The 18,978-nt window shown below is 42.9% G+C and overlaps 1 protein-coding gene across 1 annotated transcript in view; it reads left to right on the top strand.

The window, feature by feature from the left end:
- SLITRK6 (SLIT and NTRK like family member 6) overlaps nucleotides 1-17,494 on the top strand; it is a 53,850-nt gene extending 36,356 nt beyond the window's left edge. The window contains exon 2 of the mRNA XM_033950074.1: nucleotides 13,831-17,494. Coding sequence (XP_033805965.1) covers nucleotides 13,831-16,377 — 2,547 coding nt within the window. The 3' untranslated portion in view covers nucleotides 16,378-17,494. The remainder of the gene's footprint in view (nucleotides 1-13,830) is intronic.
- Nucleotides 17,495-18,978: the final 1,484 nt, after the last annotated feature.

Genomic DNA, 18,978 nt, shown 5'->3' with positions numbered 1-18,978 from the left:
CTGTGTCTACTCATAACTTGCCACCCCTTTCCTTCACCCTTCTACTATCTTACTAACTATCTTCTTTCCCCCATCCAGCATGTGGGAAAGCAGTAGCAGTGGTGAGGAGGTGAGGGTTGGGCACAAGATCTCCCCACTTCCATCATTTGTCCTACCCTACACCTTTCTTCCCACATCCATCACCTACCCTGCTCTGCCTTGCCTCCTTCTCTCTCTCCCTCTACCCCAGGCCCATCTCACCACTCACCTTTCACTCTGATTTTTTTTTTTAGAACGGCGACGCCCCCCAAAGCATCGATCGGCAACGCGGGCTTTATTAAGCACAAATTAATCATAGTGCAATTAATAACTAAAGTAGTCAAAATATCCAGCATTGTTCTCTACTATTTAACATATGTTTAACATGTTTTTTCTCTGTTAGCCATTTTAAATGCTAGTAATGCTAAATTTATACTCCTGTTAGCTCATAAAGTTCCATTAAAACTTCAACCATTAATGAGACTGTGTTGAACAAGTATCGCTAGTGGGGCCCATCAATGTCCAGTTTCTGATGCTACAACACAGAAAATAAATGACGAAGCATGCAGTGTTGATCGAGGTAGGCAACGTGCCCCCCCACTCCGATTGGCAATGCGTCCCCCCCATCGACAGAAAGTATGACGAGCAAGCAACGCGGGTAAGAAAGGCAATGGGAGCTGTAATTTTGCAAGCGGTGCTGCTTGCCCAAAGCTTCCCTCTGATGCGCCCAGGCGGAAACAGGAAGCTGCGTCAGAGGGAAGCTTTGAGCAAGCCGCACCGCTTGCAAAATTACAATTCCCATTGCCTTTATTACCCACATTGCTTGATTGTCTTACTTTCCGTCGATAGGGGGGCGTGTTGCCGATCAAAGGGGGGGGGCCCGCATTACCGATCGATGCTGGAGGGGCCCATTGCTGTTTGGAAAAAAACAATGTTGATGCCATCCTTCATCATTTTGGGCCCTAGACATGTGCCTACTGGGCCTATTGGTTAATCCGGCCCTGTTCATGACAAATGACACCTTTGTATCTGAAATGCTATTGATTGCCAATGGAATTTAGGATCAAAAATTTAGAATCTTGATGTTGACACATAGAGCATTATTTGAGCTACAACAATTATATAGTAACATAACATAACATAGTAGATGACGGCAGATAAAGACCCGAATGGTCCATCCAGTCTGCCCAACCTGATTCAATTTAAAATTTTATTTTTTTTTTTTTTTTCTTCTTAACTATTTCTGGGCAAGAATCTTTCTAACTAGGTATTATTTTATGCACCGAGGCATTTATTATGATCTTTGAATGATAATAGGGTATCCGTTCCCCATATCTCGAAGGCCCATCTTGCCTCAACTAGAGATTGTACATTTTTGTATTTAGGTCCACGGTTATGGAACAATTTGCCTATAGCATTGAGAAAAGAAGAATCATATATAAATTTTAAAAGACATCTAATAGCACATTTTTTAACTAGCTTTTTAAAAAATAATATTTTAAATTTTTATTAAAGATTTTCAAAAAACAATACAAATACCACATACAATAGAACTCAACAGACAAAGCTTGATGCTCCAATACCCCTGCAAGCACTACCTAATACAGGGAAGTCCTGACTAGCGAAGGAACATCACCCCAGCACAAAACTGATGCCAGAGAGGACATATCTCTCCCCACCCTTTCTTTTCTCTGAACCTTACCCCATAAGCCCACCAAATAATTTTATTATTATGTACATCGCTTAGAATTATGATTACGCGATTAATCAAATCTCCATTAAACTTGAAATTTGAAACTTCCAGGCGGCCAAGCTGAACCCTTGGCTAGCCCAAATGATGCTAGAGGCCCCGACCTACCTAGACTTCAGAAAACTTCTCAAAACACACCTCTTCCGCGAACAAGACCCTTAGTCCTTACTCCCCACATACACTCCAACCCCCCCCACCCCCACCTCCCTCTCCCCCCCCTCTTCTGGTTTCCCACTCCCTCCATTTTATCCTCTAACCCAACTACGATAAACCTGTGCCTCCTTCCGCGCTACCTGCAATTCCGATAAAACTTTTGTAAATCCGGGTTCAGACCGGATCCTAATGTAACGAATGTAAACCGCCTAGAACTATTTGGGTATGGCGGGATATAAGAACCTAATAATAATAATAATAATAATAATAATAATCTCTTGTATGTCCATAGTAAGGATAGATGAAGTCCACATCCAACACTGAAGAGAACAAGAAGGGACAGAGCTCTGTTATAGTCAGACCCCTATCTTAAAATCCGCTATGGACCAATCTAACAAAAAACACAACTGCGCTGCCAAATAATACCAATGTAAATTAGGGACCGCCCTACTCCCATCCTCCCTAGCTGAGACAAATGGGGATGTTTACCCTGCCAAATGAAGGTGTGAAATTCTTTATATAAAGAGTGCAACACTCGATAAGGCACCTCCAAAGGCAGAGTCTGAAACAGAAACAATAGACGGGGCAACACATTCATTTTAATTACCTCTATGCGCCCCCACCACGAAAGCCACAGTCCATGCCATATCTGCAAATCAGCCTTAACTAAGGAAACAATTCCTGCTTAGTTGAACTCATAAAGGTGAGATAAGTCTCTAGATTAAATTAATACCCAGATACTGAATGGAACCCACAGATCTCCGAAAGGAAAAGGAGGACACCAGTCTCTGTTCCTCCTCCTCCATCAAGGTAACCCCCCAAAATTCTGATTTGTCCATATTTATAGTAAGTCTAGCCACTTGACCAAAAGAATGAAACACCTCCAGCAGCACCGAAAAAGTAAGAGCCGGGACCCACACATATAACAAAATATCATAAGCAAAGAGGGACACTTTATGCTCTGCTCCACCCATGTGGATACCTTTTAACATCCCCTCTCTCCCTAATCCAACTGGCCAAGGGCTCAATATATAAGGCGAATAGAAGCAGGGAAAGAGGACACCCCTGCCTCGTGCCTCACCCAATCGGAAAAAAAATTTGTAAAACTGCCATTAAGTTTAATTCATGCTCGAGGAGAGTACCGTATTTTCACGCAAATAACACGCACCCGTATAAAACGCGCACACGTGTATAGCGCGCAGAAATCACGATGATAAGCACAAAAACTTTGGTATAACGCGCTCACGATTATACCGCGCATGCTGCCCGACTCTCCGTTCACCCCCCTGACTTCCGTGCACTGCCCCGCCTCTCCGTGCGCTGTCCCGACTCTACGTTCACCCCCCTGACTTCCGTGCACTGCCCCGCCTCTCCGTGCGCTGTCCCGACTCTCCGTTCACCCCCCTGACTTCCGTGCACTGCCCCGCCTCTCCGTGCGCTGTCCCGACTCTCCGTTCACCCCCCCCTGACTTCCATGCACTGCCCTGACTTTCCGTGCGCTGTCCCGACTCTCCGTTCACCCCCCCTGACTTCCGTGCACTGCCCTAACTTTCCGTGCGCTGTCCCGACTCTCCGTTCACCCCCCTGACTTCCGTGCACTGCCCCGCCTCTCCGTGCGCTGTCCCGACTCTCCGTTCACCCCCCCCCGACGTCCGATTCATCCCCCCCCCCGGCAGGACCATTCGCACCCCCCACCCCGAAGGACCGCCGACTCCCCGACAATATCGGGCCAGGAGGGAGCCCAAACCCTCCTGGCCACGGCGACCCCCTACCCCCCACCCCGCACTACATTACGGGCAGGAGGGATCCCAGGCCCTCCTGCCCTCGACGCAAACCCCCCCCCCCCCCAACGACCGCCCCCCCCAAGAACCTCCGACCGCTCCCCCAGCCGACCCGCGCCCCCCCCTGGCGACCCCCACGACCCCCCCACCCCCCTTCCCCGTACCTTTGGTAGTTGGGCCAGAAGGGAGCCCAAACCCTCCTGGCCACGGCGACCCCCTAACCCCACCCCGCACTACATTACGGGCAGGAGGGATCCCAGGCCCTCCTGCCCTCGACGCAAACCCCCCTCCCCCCCAACGACCGCCCCCCCAAGAACCTCCGACCGCTCCCCCAGCCGACCCGCGACCCCCCTGGCGACCCCCACGACCCCCCCACCCCCCTTCCCCGTACCTTTGGAAGTTGGCCGGACAGACGGGAGCCAAACCCGCCTGTCCGGCAGGCAGCCAACGAAGGAATGAGGCCGGATTGGCCCATCCGTCCTAAAGCTCCGCCTACTGGTGGGGCCTAAGGCGCGTGGGCCAATCAGAATAGGCCCTGGAGCCTTAGGTCCCACCTGGGGGCGCGGCCTGAGGCACATGGGCCCAACCCGACCATGTGCCTCAGGCCGCGCCCCCAGGTGGGACCTAAGGCTCCAGGGCCTATTCTGATTGGCCCACGCGCCTTAGGCCCCACCAGTAGGCGGAGCTTTAGGACGGATGGGCCAATCCGGCCTCATTCCTTCGTTGGCTGCCTGCCGGACAGGCGGGTTTGGCTCCCGTCTGTCCGGCCAACTTCCAAAGGTACGGGGAAGGGGGGTGGGGGGGTCGTGGGGGTCGGCCAGGGGGGTCGCGGGTCGGCTGGGGGGGCGGTCGGAGGTTCTTGGGGGGGGACGGTCGTTGGGGGGGAGGGGGGTTTGCGTCGAGGGCAGGAGGGCCTGGGATCCCTCCTGCCCGTAATGTAGTGCGGGGTGGGGTTAGGGGGTCGCCGTGGCCAGGAGGGTTTGGGCTCCCTTCTGGCCCGATATTGTCGGGAAGTCGGCGGTCCTTCGGGGTGGGGGTGCGAGTGGTCCTGCCGGGGGGGGGGGGATGTATCGGACGTCGGGGAGTCGGCCGGGCAAGAGGGCTTGGGCTCCCTCTTGCTCCGATCGTGGATGCGGGTGCGGGTGGGAGCGCGTGCGAGTGGTCGTTCGGGGTGGGGGTGCGAGTGGTCCTGCTGGGGGGGTGAATCGGGCGTCGGGCGGGGTGGGAACTATGTTTGAAAACTTTCGTATACCGCGCTCACGCATATAACGCGCGAGGGGTATGCGCGGTAGGTAAAAACGCGTATAACGCGCGCGTTATATGCGTGAAAATACGGTAATAAAGGCTGTGAATAGAGTCTCCAAATCTCCCGCCCAATCCCATCTGATCCATTACTGCCCACAAAAATCCCCACTGGACCTTGTCAAAAGCCTTTTCAATATCAATGGACAATAACGCCACGGGAACCTCAAAACAGGGAGCACCCCACAACAAATTGTTTTGCCTTTTGTCTTTGTTTTGTTCTATTTCTATCATTTAAATTTCTCCAGAATTCTACTGTTCAACGGCTCCCCCTTTTGCTTCTATTCCTTTCTCTCCTCTCTTCTACCTTCCAAAGTATTTAGATCAATGCTGTCTTGTTAAAATGTTTATTTTATTTTTATTTTTCCTCTAACTCTACTTTTCACTTCTCTATTACCCTCCAGGTACTTTAGTTAGATTGTGAGCCTTTGGGACAGTAAGGGAATTTTTCAAGTACCTTTCTTATTTCTAATCTTAATGTATATTTTCTGTAAACCGCTTAGAACCTAACGGATGTAGCGGTATATAAGAAATAAATTACATTACATTACATTACAAATGCAAAGTATGGTGTATATTATCACCAACCTGTCGTTTCTGAATAAATCCCAATTGATCCAAGTGAATTAAATCCAGTAGAAACCGTCCCAACCTCAAGGCCAGCACCTTTGCCAACATCTTGGCATCTACATTCAATAAAGAGATGGGCTGGTAAGCATTACAAGATTTAGAATCTTTCCCGTGTTTCGGTGTGCCCGCATCTCGTATTGAAGAAGGCAATGTCCCCCCCTCATGCACTCCATTGCAAACTCGCATCAACAAGGGACTCACCGAGTCCTGCATATGTCTATAAAAGGAATTGGGAAGGCTATCCAACCCAGGAAATTTATGAGCCTTCAGGCTACGGATCACACCCTCAACTTCCCCCACCGTAACCGGCTTGGAAAGTCGGTCCTGGATCCTGGACTGAAACTCCTCAGTCTGAGCAGCACTAGCCTGCTCAACAGAACCATAAAGCCTCTGATAATATTGCACAAAAATATCCTGGATATCAACATCCCTTACTTTGAAAGCCCCCAAGGTATCCTGAATAGCAGTCATTGCTTCCATAATCCTCCGAGCGCGCAAATAACGAGCCAATGGCGCACTAGACTTATTACCATGTTCAAACAGCACCTGCTTCAACTGGGCCCTATGAAATTCCAGCTCTTCTAATTGCAATTGATGCAAGTCCAACCGGGCCTGTTTCAACAAAGCATAGGTCTGAGCATCAGGTTTAGTTTTATGTTGAAGTCTCAAAATTATAGGATCCCTTAATAAAAATTCACTGAGACGCCAGTAGCGCTGTCCAGAAACAACTTTAAGCCCTTGACATCAAATCCAAACAGGGGCATGATCCGAGATCTGGATGGATTCAATCTCGGCCTGTCCAATAGCACCCCATACGTTTATTTGGGGATTAATAATAGGAAGGAACCGTATATGCTGGGAGGAGAGAAGCTGATATGCACGGACGGGGAGAGGGACCTTGGGGTTATAGTGTCCAAATATCTAAAGACGAAAAAACAGTGTGACAAGGCAGTGGCTGCTGCCAGAAGGATGCTGGGCTGTATAAAGAGAGGCGTAGTCAGTAGAAGGAAGAAGGTGTTGATGCCCCTGTACAGGTCATTGGTAAGGCCCCACTTGGAGTATTGTGTTCAGTTTTGGAGACCGTATCTGGCGAAGGACTTAAGAACATAAGAACATAAGCAGTGCCTCCGCCAAGTCAGACCATAGGTCCATCCTGCCCAGCAGTCCGCTCCCGCGGCGGCCCAAACAGGTCACGACCTGTCTGAATCACTAGAAGGGGCCCCCTTGCCACCTTGGTTTCCCATTGAGTCCTATCTTCCCATCGAAGTCCTAACCTTTCGGTCTTGCACATGCACGAGCTGGTTGGGTTTCTATACTTATTACCTGGTTAGCTTTCTATACCTGTTACATCCCAGCACCTCTCTCAGTATCCCACGATCCCCTTATCCCTCAGGAATCCGTCCAATCCCTGTTTGAATCCCTGTACCGTACTCTGCCTGATCACTTCCTCCGGTAGCGCATTCCAGGTGTCCACGACCCTTTGGGTGAAAAAAAACTTCCTTGCATTTGTTTTGAACCTATCTCCCTTCAGTTTCTCCGAATGCCCCCTCGTACTTGTTGTCCCTTTCAGCCTGAAGAATCTGTCCCTATCCATCCTCTCTATGCCCCTCATGATCCTGAAGGTCTCTATCATATCTCCCCTGAGCCTCCTTTTTTCCAGAGAGAAGAGCCCCAGCCTATCCAACCTCTCGGCGTATGGGCAGTGTTCCAGCCCTCTTACCAGTTTCGTTGCTCTCCTTTGGACTCTCTCAAGTACCGCCATGTCCTTCTTGAGGTACGGCGACCAATATTGAACGCAGTATTCCAGATGTGGACGCACCATCGCTCAATACAATGGCATGATGACTTCCCGCATCCTGGTTGTTATGCCCCTCTTTATGATGCCCAGCATCCTGTTGGCTTTTTTCGAGGCTGCTGCGCACTGCGCAGATGGCTTCAGTGATGCATCCACCAGCACACCCAAGTCTCTCTCCAGACTGCTGTCTCCCAGCAATCCCCCCCCCCCCAATTTGTAGTTGAACAACGGGTTCTTTTTCCCTATATGCATGACCTTGCATTTTTCCACGTTAAAGCGCATTTGCCATTTGTTTGCCCAGTCTTCCAGCTTGTCCAGGTCCCTTTGCAGGTCCTCACACTCCTCCCTGGATCTAACTCTGCCGCACAGTTTGGTATCGTCTGCAAATTTTATAACCTCGCACTTTGCCTCCTTATCCAGGTCATTGATAAATATGTTGAAGAGTAACGGCCCCAGCACCGATCCCTGTGGCACACCGCTCGTGAATCCCCGCCAGTCAGAATATTGTCCCTTTACTCCGAGGCGGTCCAGAGGAGGGCAACGAAAATAAAAGAAGGCTTGCACCAGAAGACGTATGAGGAGAGACTGGAAGCCCTGAATATGTATACCCTAGAGAAAAGGAGAGACAGGGGAGATATGATTCAGACGTTCAAATACTTGAAGGGTATTAACGTAAAACAAAATCTATTCCAGAGAAAGGAAAATGGTAAAACCAGAGGACATAATTTGAGGTTGAGGGGTGGTAGATTCAGGGGCAATGTTAGGAAATTCTACTTTACGGAGAGGGTAGTGGATGCCTGGAATGCGCTCCCGAGAGAGGTGGAGGAGAGTAAAACTGTGACTGAGTTCAAAGAAGCGTGGGATGAACACAGAGGATTTAGAATCAGAAAATAATATTAAATATTGAACTAAGGCCAGTACTGGGCAGACTTGCATGGTCTGTGTCTGTATATGGCCGTTTGGTGTAGGATGGGCTGGGGAGGTCTTCAATGGCTGGGAGGGTGTAGATGGGCTGGAGTAAGTCTTAACAGAGATTTCGGCAGTTGGAACCCAAGCAAAGTACAGGGTAAAGCTTTGGATTCTTGCCCAGAAAGACCCAGCAGCGGCAATTCTTATGTTCTTAAGGTGTCCAGTTATAGAATTCCCCCTACCTGCATAGTGCTCTTTAGTAATCAGGTTTCTAAATCAGAAGACCCTGCTTAATCATTTACACAATAGATAAAATAATATTCATTAGTCATCAGACTATTAATGTGAATTAAAAGGAACATTCTTAGCTATATGCTTCAGTTTATACATCTGCATTATCAGAAACTGTGGATGTCAGTTTTTCTCCTGTCCCTTAAAACTACTGATCTATGATAGAGAGTTTAAAGGAAAAAAAAAATCATCTCATTTACTGAACTGCCCTTTATGTCAAATTTTTATTTCAGTGTAGTTTATAAAACACTAACATTTTTGTCTTTATTTTATGAATGACATATTAACAGACTTCTATTATTCAGTGTCTTTATTCTTTCATGAGGTGAATCTCTTTCAATTAAAAGTAAACTCTGGGATGAGGGGGCATAGCATGAAGATGAAAGGGTATAGATTCAGAAGTACCTCAGAAAATACTTTTTCACTGGACTCCTCCCACTTTCCAGGCTTCCCTGTCTCTTGCTGAATCGCCGCCGCAAAGCGGCGGCCCGCTAGACTCCTCCCACTTTCCAGGTCTGCCCATGCTCCTTAAAAGTTGGCCATTTGCGGCGCACGCCGAAGGAGCGCGCATAAGGAGCATTTCCTGCTCCTTGGTGCGCTCCTTCGTGCGCAACCTGAGGGCGCTACCACATCAACTTCAGATTCAGTCCATGTAGAAATACCCAACAAACAATATACATGTAAGTTTAACCTTTTTAGCCTTCCATTGTTACTGGATTGTCTATATTTTTCCTCAATAATGCCCCTGCAATTCCAAAAGAACTCGGTTAATACCCTGCAATTGTCAGAAATCCAGGCTAGCAATTCCAAACCGCCTATCGAATTTGTAAATATACCGGTACACTGGGGTGCGCGTCTCTCAAATCTTAAATCACATACCCCTCGCCAAACGACATTGAAACAAGTTTTCCCTCCTCCCTCGCCTATTAATAATTCTTTAAGTGACGCCAATACCCCAAACCAGGTGCATTTAAATCTTGGACTTGTTAACGTAAGATCCATTAAAGGAAAATACCATCTCATAAAAGAACTAATTCTTTCACAAGATTTACACATCTTATGTCTAACAGAATCCTGGCTAACGGATGGCAAAGAAGCCTACCTCTCTTTCTGCTGTCCTCCTAATTATTCTTACATCTTTAATCACCGTTATAAACGCAAAGGAGGTGGCCTAGCCATCATCTATTATAATAATCTAGTCCAATCTGTAGATCATTCTTCAGGAAATGTTGCCATAGAATTTCTTCAAATTCAACTTAAGACTAATCCAAAGATAGATATCTTACTACTTTACATTCCGCCTCCCATAAATTATAGTAACTCAACTCTCTTACAAAATTTAATTTTTGATTTTTGCTCATCCTCAAATCACCCGCTCATCTTAGGTGATTTTAACTTTCATTTCGACGAACCATCAAACACTTACACCAAAGAAATTTTATCTTACAACAATACCTTGAAGTTACTGCCCATGATCCAAGATCCAACCCATTCAGCAGGACATATTTTAGACATGATCTTAACTCCTAAATCACAATTTTTTACTCTGGATAATCTCCATAATGTATCAGTCCCATGGTCAGAGCACCACTTTATCTCCTTTAAGTTGCATTTAATAAATAAAATAAAGTCAGTATTACACCCTAGAAAAATTAGCTTTCGCGATTACTCTAAACTTGAGCAAATAAATATCCAATCAGTCATAAATTCAGAAATGATAAACTTTCAGGCAGGCACCCTTGACGATCATCTAACAATCTGGAACACATCAATTCAATCTTTATTGGACAAGGAAGCCCCAACCATCAGCAAATTCATTTCTATTCAAAAAATACGTAATCCTTGGTTTTCTCATGAACTCTTACTGCTGAAACGGCAACTGAGGTGCCTGGAAAGAAGATGGCGGAAAAATAAATCTGACGAAAACCTAAAATCATATAAAGAACATGCATGTCTATACAAGACCAAAATCAATTACACAAAAAAACAATATTATTCCAAAAAAATCTTAAAAGCAAGAAACCCTTCTATCCTGTATTCCATCCTAAAATCCATTTCACCTAACGTACAAACAGAGGTTAATAAAAACAATTTAACAGCTCAAGATCTCGCTAACTACTTCTGTGAAAAAATCAACATCATACGTAAAACCTTTGATCATCCCATATCTGACGGTCCCACTGATAGCTTAGACAACAGTTATCTCCCACTTGCAAAATGCTCCGTTTCACTTGCAAAATGCTCCCATCTTTAGAGGACACTGAACGCCTTTTCCTCAAAGTCAACTTAAAGGGCTCCAGCTTGGAAATTATCCCTCCACTAATTCTAAAAAATTTTTTTTCCTGTTTTGGCCCATTCATACAACATTTTGTACTAAAAAGCATTAGCACAGGCTTTGTTCCATCATCTTGGAAATCTGCAGCAATTTTTTCTATACTAAAAGACCGAAAGATAAGGCCAGAGGAAGCCTCAAATTATCGCCCCATCATAAATATCCCTTTCTTGGCAAAACTAACGGAATGAGTAGTTTTTGACCAACTATCTGACTTTGTTGAAGCAACCAATGTGTTGCATCCCAATCAGACAGGATTTCGGAAAAATCACAATACAGAATATTCGCTGATCAGGCTAACCACAAACATAATTTATCATCTGGACCACCACAATTCTGTTATCCTCTTCTCCTTAGATTTATCGGCCACATTTGACACCATCGATCATATCTTACTCTTAAATAGGCTAAAATCTATTGGTGTCTGCGACCAAGTTTTACAATGGTTTACTTCTTTTTTGTCAAATCGACAATATACCGTACACTTTAACAATACTACTTCTAAGTCTTTTTCTCTGAATTACCGTATCCCCCAGGGTTCTATACTGTCCCCATTACTGTTCAACATTTTTCTATCACCCCTACTGAGTCTATGTCAATCCATAGGTTTCACAATTTACACGTACGAAGATGATATTCAACTGTCTCATCCTTTAAACCCAGAAAAGTTAGAAGAAATATACCAGATCAATCAAAAATTAGAAATAATCAAAAATTGGCTGAAATCTAATAGATTATCGTTAAATATTAAAAAGACAAAAGCCATGCTCTTTTCACACAAACAAGGAACAAAGTTGTGCTCTCCCTTCAACATTAATAACACTCCTATCGATACAGTTTCATCATTAAAATTACTAGGAGTCACCATCGATGAAAATTTCTCCTATCATGAGCACATAAGTAGCATAGTTAAATCTTGCTTTTATCGCTTACGTCAAATCCGTTCTATTTCCAAGTTCTTGGAACCAAAATCCCTTAACATACTTATACATTCACTTATTATCTCTAAGCTAGACTATTGTAACTCATTACTACTAAACATTACTCAAAAAGAAAAGAAACGTTTACAGATAATTCAAAATCTTGCCGTTAAACTTATTCACAATGGGAAAAAATATGACCATGTAACCCCCTTTCTGGTTGCCTCACATTGGCTTCCCTTTAACCATCGCATCACCTTTAAAATTCTACTTTTAGTATTTAAAACTTTATCCACAAACGAACCGCAATTTATAAACAGGATACTTATTCCATACAACTCTTCTCGCTCCCTTCGCTCATCAACCCAAGGTCTTTTGGTAGTCCCTTCTTTAAAAGTGATCGGCACCAGACAACATGATATATTTTCAGTAGTAGCCCCCCAAGCCTGGAATTCTCTTCCCCAATATATAAGAGACGAAAAAGACATTAGCTGTTTTAAAATCAATTTAAAAACCTTCCTGTTTAAAGATGCTTTTACCTCCTGTATGGAATAATCACAGTGCAGCAGTCCTTTATCAAAAATAGAATAATTAAAAAAAAAAAAAGAAAGATACCTCTCCTAATGTTTTCCCCTTTTTTGTCTCCCTTTTCTTAAAATGATTAATATTGTAACCTTATCCCCTCATCCCTTCACATCCAGTCAAGTCTGTTGGTCTGTAGGTCTAACCCCTTTTTTGATTTGTTATTATCATTCTCTTGTATTTTAACGTATGTACAAATTTGGATTTTAATGTAATTCGCTTAGTATTTTATATATAAGCGATTCATCAAATTTTGAATAAATTTGAAACTTGAAACTTGAATGCTTGGAATGGCCTCCCTGTGGAGGTGGTGGAGACAAAGGGCCAGATTCTGTATAGGAACTGGCCAACTAGAGTCTTAGGCCACTCTCACAGCATCCCAGGATGCACTGGGAAGGAGGCCAAGCACTCTGGTTGACCCAGGTGCCTAAGGCTCCTCCTATCAGCCTAAGGCCCCTCCTATCAGCCTTAGGCCTGGTGCATCCCAGAATGTACTGGGAAGGCTCATCATTTCATATTGGTGGGCCTGCCGGCAAGAGGGAGTGGAAATCCCTCTTGCTGACCATCAGATAAAATACGAGGGCATTTATGGGATTCAGAGGGTGGTAGGGGGATCATTGGGGAGTGTTGGGGTGGAGTCGGGAGTGTTTGGGGGGCTTTGGGGGATGATGTAGCCAGTGGCAGGAGGGAGTGGGCATTCTTCCTATCGGCTTTAGGGGTTCTGGTAGAAGGGAGTGGGCATCCCTCCTGCCGGTCGACTTTGCAGGGGGGGAGGCAGATGGGTTCCTTACTGTGGCCACTAAACTGATCGCTGCAGAGAGGTTCCCTTGCCACGATTGGCTTAGCAGTCGCATCTATTTGAAATGTAGACCAGCATTTTGCTGGCCTATATTTCAAGTGCCTATTGCTGCCCTAGGGAGATTCCTAGGGCCACCTAGTGCGAGCTTAAATGGCCCTATGTGACTCCCTAGGCTCGTGAAAATGCCTAAAATGTAGCCAGCCTGCCTCTGGGTGTTTTTTAAAAAAAACAAAATACATGCGTCCCAATTGGCTGGTTAGACAGCGGTAGAACGCCTATTGCCGCTTTACAATCAGGACACTGCCTATAGAATTTGCCCAAAAAGTATATCTGAATTCAAGAAAGCTTGGAACAAGTATGTTGGATCTCAAAGGGAGAAGAGGAGATAGTAATGTCTAGTAGAAATTATTATTAGTAGTAGTAGATGGAATGGTTAGACAGACTAGATAGCCAGATAAAGATCATATGGCCTATCGCAATGACTACATTTTTGCAAAATGTTTATCTTAAGATCATCACTCATTTTAAAAGTTTATGCTATAAACTATATTAAATTTATGTTTTACAGAAACACCAAATAATTGGCAATATGAAGGCATGGATTTTGATTTCATATTCAGTTATAATCATCTCTGTTGTTGAAGAAACACAGCCTAATTCACCATCAACCCAAGGATCTTGCAATTCTCTTTGTTTTTGTGAAGAAAAGGATACTATTATTTTTGTAAACTGTGAAGAAAGAAGCATAGAAAAAATATCTCAAATTAATGTGCCACTCACACAATTATTTCAACTCAGTCTACTAAACAACAAGTTGTCCAAGTTACAAACAAATGGCTTTTTTGGTCTTACCAATATGATATCACTGCATCTTGGATTTAATAATATTGTGGATATTGATTCTGGGGCTTTCAATGGCCTCACTAATCTCAAAGAACTCCATATAAATCACAACTCCTTAGAAATAATTAGAGGGGATTATTTTCATGGATTAGAAAACCTTGAATTTCTTCAGGCGGATAATAACTTTATCACAACAATTGAACCAAGTGCCTTCAGCAAGCTCAGCAGACTTAAAGTTCTTATTCTAAATGATAATGCAATTGAATTTCTTCCAGCAAATATTTTTCGTTTTGTACCACTGACCCATCTAGATCTCAGAGGAAATCAATTACAAACATTACCTTATGTTGGCTTTTTAGAACACATTGGCAGAATAGTAGACCTTCAGTTGGAGGATAATAAATGGGTCTGCAATTGTGACTTACTACAGCTAAAAATCTGGCTAGAGAATATGCCTTCACAATCCATCATAGATGATCTTGTATGTAATAGGCCTCCAAGTCTCAAAAATAGCACTCTAAGTAGACTGGAAAAGGAAACATTATGCCCCTCTGATTCTATAGGTAAGATAGATATCCCTTCTAAATCAATACCTTTGGTAGTTACCACTTCTGTAAGTAATAGTCACATACCAACCAAATTAATATCTCTTTCTAAAGGTCTAACAAAACTACCTAATTTAGTACAAGCCACAAAACCAGCTACTCAACCTCCAGAAATATTCTGCCCTATCCCTTGCCACTGCACCAGCCATGTCCTCTCTGGAATTTTAATTCATTGTCAAGAGCATAATATAGAAAGTTTGTCTGACATTGGACTCCCACCCAAAAACCCCAGAAAGTTATTTATGGCAGGTAATATTATTCAGATTCTTTTAAAGTCTGATCTAGTGGAATATGCAAGCTTGGAGACGCTTCATTTGGGAAATAATCGTATTGAGGTCATTGAAGAGGGATCCTTTCTAAATTTTACTAGATTGCAGAAACTGTACTTGAATGGGAATCATCTTACAAAAATAAATGGAAATTTGTTTCTTGGACTACAGATCCTGGAATATTTATATCTTGAATATAATTTAATAAAAGAAATCCTGCCAGGGACATTTAGTATTATGCCAAAATTGAAGGTTTTATACCTAAATAATAACCGTCTTCAAATCTTGCCACCCCATATTTTTTCAGGAGTTCCATTAGCAAGATTGAACCTTAAATCAAATCAGTTTTCACATTTACCTGTAAGCAATGTCTTGGATGAACTAGACTTGTTAATACAGATTGAACTGGAAGACAATCCTTGGGACTGTACTTGTGATTTAATTGGATTTAAACAATGGATACAAAAATTTAGCAAGACCATACTGATAAATGAAATTCTTTGCACATTTCCAGAATCCCTAGCAAAACAAGAATTGAGGTTGCTACATAGTGAATTGCTTTGCCCTGGTTTGGCAAACAGCTCAGACCAGCCAACTCAAGCTAGTTTCATAATTGTGACAACTCCTGTAGCCAATACCACAACATACCCAGCAGATATTCTTTTACAGTCAATTACAGATTTTGTCCCTCTTTCAGTTTTAATACTTGGTCTGCTTGTTGTGTTTATAATAATTGTGTTTTGTGTTGCTGGTGTAATTGTTCTTGTTTTGCAACGAAGGAAAAAATACAAAAAGAAACAAGCAGATGAACAAATAAGAGAAAACAATCCTGTATGCTTTCAATATAGCATGTATGGGCATAAAGTGACCCATAAGACATCTGAACACCCATCTGCCTGTCTCTATGAGCAGCACGTGATCAACCCCCATGTTCAGGTTTACCGGTCTCCACCATTCAGTCCAAAGCATATAGAACACAAGGAACAAGAGGATGAAAAAGATGTTAATGATCCCAAAGATCTCCAGAGAAGTCTTCTTGAAAGAGAAAATGATTCACCTCTCACAGGTCCAAATCTCAAATTTAGAGCTATAGATCATTCACCAGAATTCTTATCCTTTCAAGACGCTAGTTCATTGTATAGAAATATCCTTGAAAAAGAAAGAGAACTTCAGCAACTAGGAATTACAGAATACTTAAGAAAAAGTATAGCTCAACTCCAGCCTGACACAGACATTCGATATCTTGGTGCACGTGAGGAGCTCAGATTAATGGAGACACTTATGTATGCCAGACCAAGAAATTTTCTAGTAGAACAGACAAAGAATGAATATTTTGAACTGAAAGCTAGTTTGCATGCTGAACCTGATTATCTGGAAGTTCTAGAACAGCAAACATGAGATATTTCATTGGTATAGATGAGAACTACACATTTCTGTCCCTGTCAGCACTTTTCCAGATTAAAGTGCCTTATAAATTTGTCAGCAATCAGAGCTCAAGCACAGCAGTAATCCAATAGAATTTCAGTGTTTACTGATAGACATCACTGGGATATTCAAAGACAACTCATCTTAAACCCAGTACAATAGGAACATTGTGAATGATTAAGGCAAGCAAAACTGCCATGGTTATTTGTGAGGTTTTCTAAGAATATGTATGATAGTTTTAATTTTGTATGTAAAATAATATAAAATATTTATTTCCTATTCTAATTGGGTTACATAAAAAAATGCACCTATGTCTTAATATTGTAAAAAAAAAAAAAGGTTTAAATTTGGAGCAAATATAGGCCTTTTTGCTTGTATGATTGTAAAATGCATCTTAGACAGTAATTTAATTTTCATGCACCTAGATCCACACAAATGCATACATAAGCACATACAATATGGGGGAAATTCTATAAGAGGTGCCTAAAGATAAGTGCCTACATAAATAAGGCACCTAAAGTTAGGTGCCTAACTTAATTAGTAAATTGGTCTCAATTGTGAGCTACAAGCACATAATTGGAAAAAAAAAAAAAAAAGTGTGATAGGCTCCTATCTTCTTAGGCGTGATTCTACAAAAGATAGATAACCATCACATGGCATCTAACTCCAAAGTAGGTGTGTCTAAGGGCAGAGAAAAACGTGTGCCTGTCCTTTAGAGAATCACACCTAGCAATACCTGTGGATCAGATGGTATACATCTCAGGGTACTAAAATAATTCAAACTTGAAATTGCTGACCTGCTACCAATTGAGGCTAGAGTTCTATTCAAATTCACATGTGTTTGCTTCAAATCAATCTTCGGTATGTCCCCAGATTACCTCGTTTCCCATTTCTCTTTAAATCACTCCAATAAGCCCAGTTATTCACATATCCTACTGTTAAATTGTGTTGTTTGAAGAGATTTCTCGAGCGAACTCTCTCCTTCCAGGCAGCCAAAATGAATGCCTGGTTTGACAAAATCATAGTATATATATACCAATAACAACGAAAGTCCAAACTTCAAAAAATTGGTATAAAATAGTGATAAACTGTCCTTAAACCACACTGAAGATGGTATAGAAGACTGTGCTTCCAAAGAACAATTAAATAAAAATCAATAAATAAGAGGACCAGTCAGTACAGGCCCAGTGCCCTCTTAACAACCAATGGCCCCGGGCAGGTGTTTATGGAGTGACAAGCACTTAGAAATAAATCTAAATAAACCCTGCCCCGTACATCATCTTGTCCTCAAATAATAAATACTGAGGAGCACAACCACCCCCAGACTAATGTGGAAAGGAGAGGAAATCACCAAAAAGAGTTATCCCAAAAGCTTATCCAAATAAAAAACATCAAAACCTAAGTGCAAAAATAGCAAAAATCACCAAAAGAAAAATGAATATAGGGTCCTCAGTCTCATCCGCAAGTCCAAATGACGGTGAACCCTTTAAACATATCACAAAATGTTCATGAAAAATAACACAAGTGTTAGATCAAAGCAAAAAATAAATCACACACACGGAAATCTCAACCAAACAAGAGCCACAAAGGCTCACAGGTATGTGAACAAGCCGTGAAAAATACTTAGCTCGAGCAGCTGCAGTTAATCCAAAGCGGGACGAAGTTCAAAGTTCACCAATCTTCACTATTCGATTCCGCTCGCTATTCAGTTCCGCTCACATAATCCCACTCACTCAATTTCCTCTCCTTTCCACATTAGTCTTGGGGTGGTTGTGCTCCTCAGTATTTATTATTTGAGGACAAGATGATGTACGGGGCAGGGTTTATTTAGATTTATTTCTAAGTGCTTGTCACTCCATAAACACCTGCCCGGGGCCATTGGTTGTTACGGGGGCACTGGGCCCGTACTGACTGGTCCTCTTATTTATTGATTTTTATTCAATTGTTCTTTGGAAGCACAGTCTTCTATACCGTCTTCAGTGTGGTTTAAGGACAGTTTATCACTATTTTATACCAATTTTTTGAAGTTTTGACAAAATCATGCCAGGAGTCTCATGCTATTATTTTTTTTAGAAAACTATTAAAGACACAGCTATTTGACAAATTTGTAACCCAAGCTTCCTAATGCTTTTTAAATACAACATGTATTGTGTGCATTCTAGAAATTGATGTATCTTTTTTGAACTGTATATTTGCTGGATGTTCAGCCTTATCTGCTTTGAACCGCCTAGAACCATTCGTGGGCTGGCGGTATATAAGAATAAATTATTATTATTAGTGATGTGTAACCTGTAGCTAAAATTATCTGTAGTACCTGAAGATTGGAGGGTGGCCAATGTTACACTGATTTTTAAAAAGGGTTCCAGGGGAGATCCAAGAAATCACAGACCCATAAGCCCGACTTCAATGCCAGGCAAAATGGTGGAAACAATTATAAAAATAAAATTGTGAATCATTTAGACAAACATGATTTCATGAGTTCAGCCAAGGGAGATCTTGCCTCACCAATGTGCTTGACTTCTTTGAAGGTGTGAATAAACATGTGGATAAAGATGAGATGGTTGATATGGTGTA

This window comes from Geotrypetes seraphini, chromosome 6 (genome assembly GCF_902459505.1).
Source record: "Geotrypetes seraphini chromosome 6, aGeoSer1.1, whole genome shotgun sequence".
Taxonomy (NCBI): Eukaryota; Metazoa; Chordata; class Amphibia; order Gymnophiona; family Dermophiidae; genus Geotrypetes; species Geotrypetes seraphini.
Note: the sequence above shows the minus strand (reverse complement) of the source record. Positions and strands in the feature narration are given on the sequence as shown.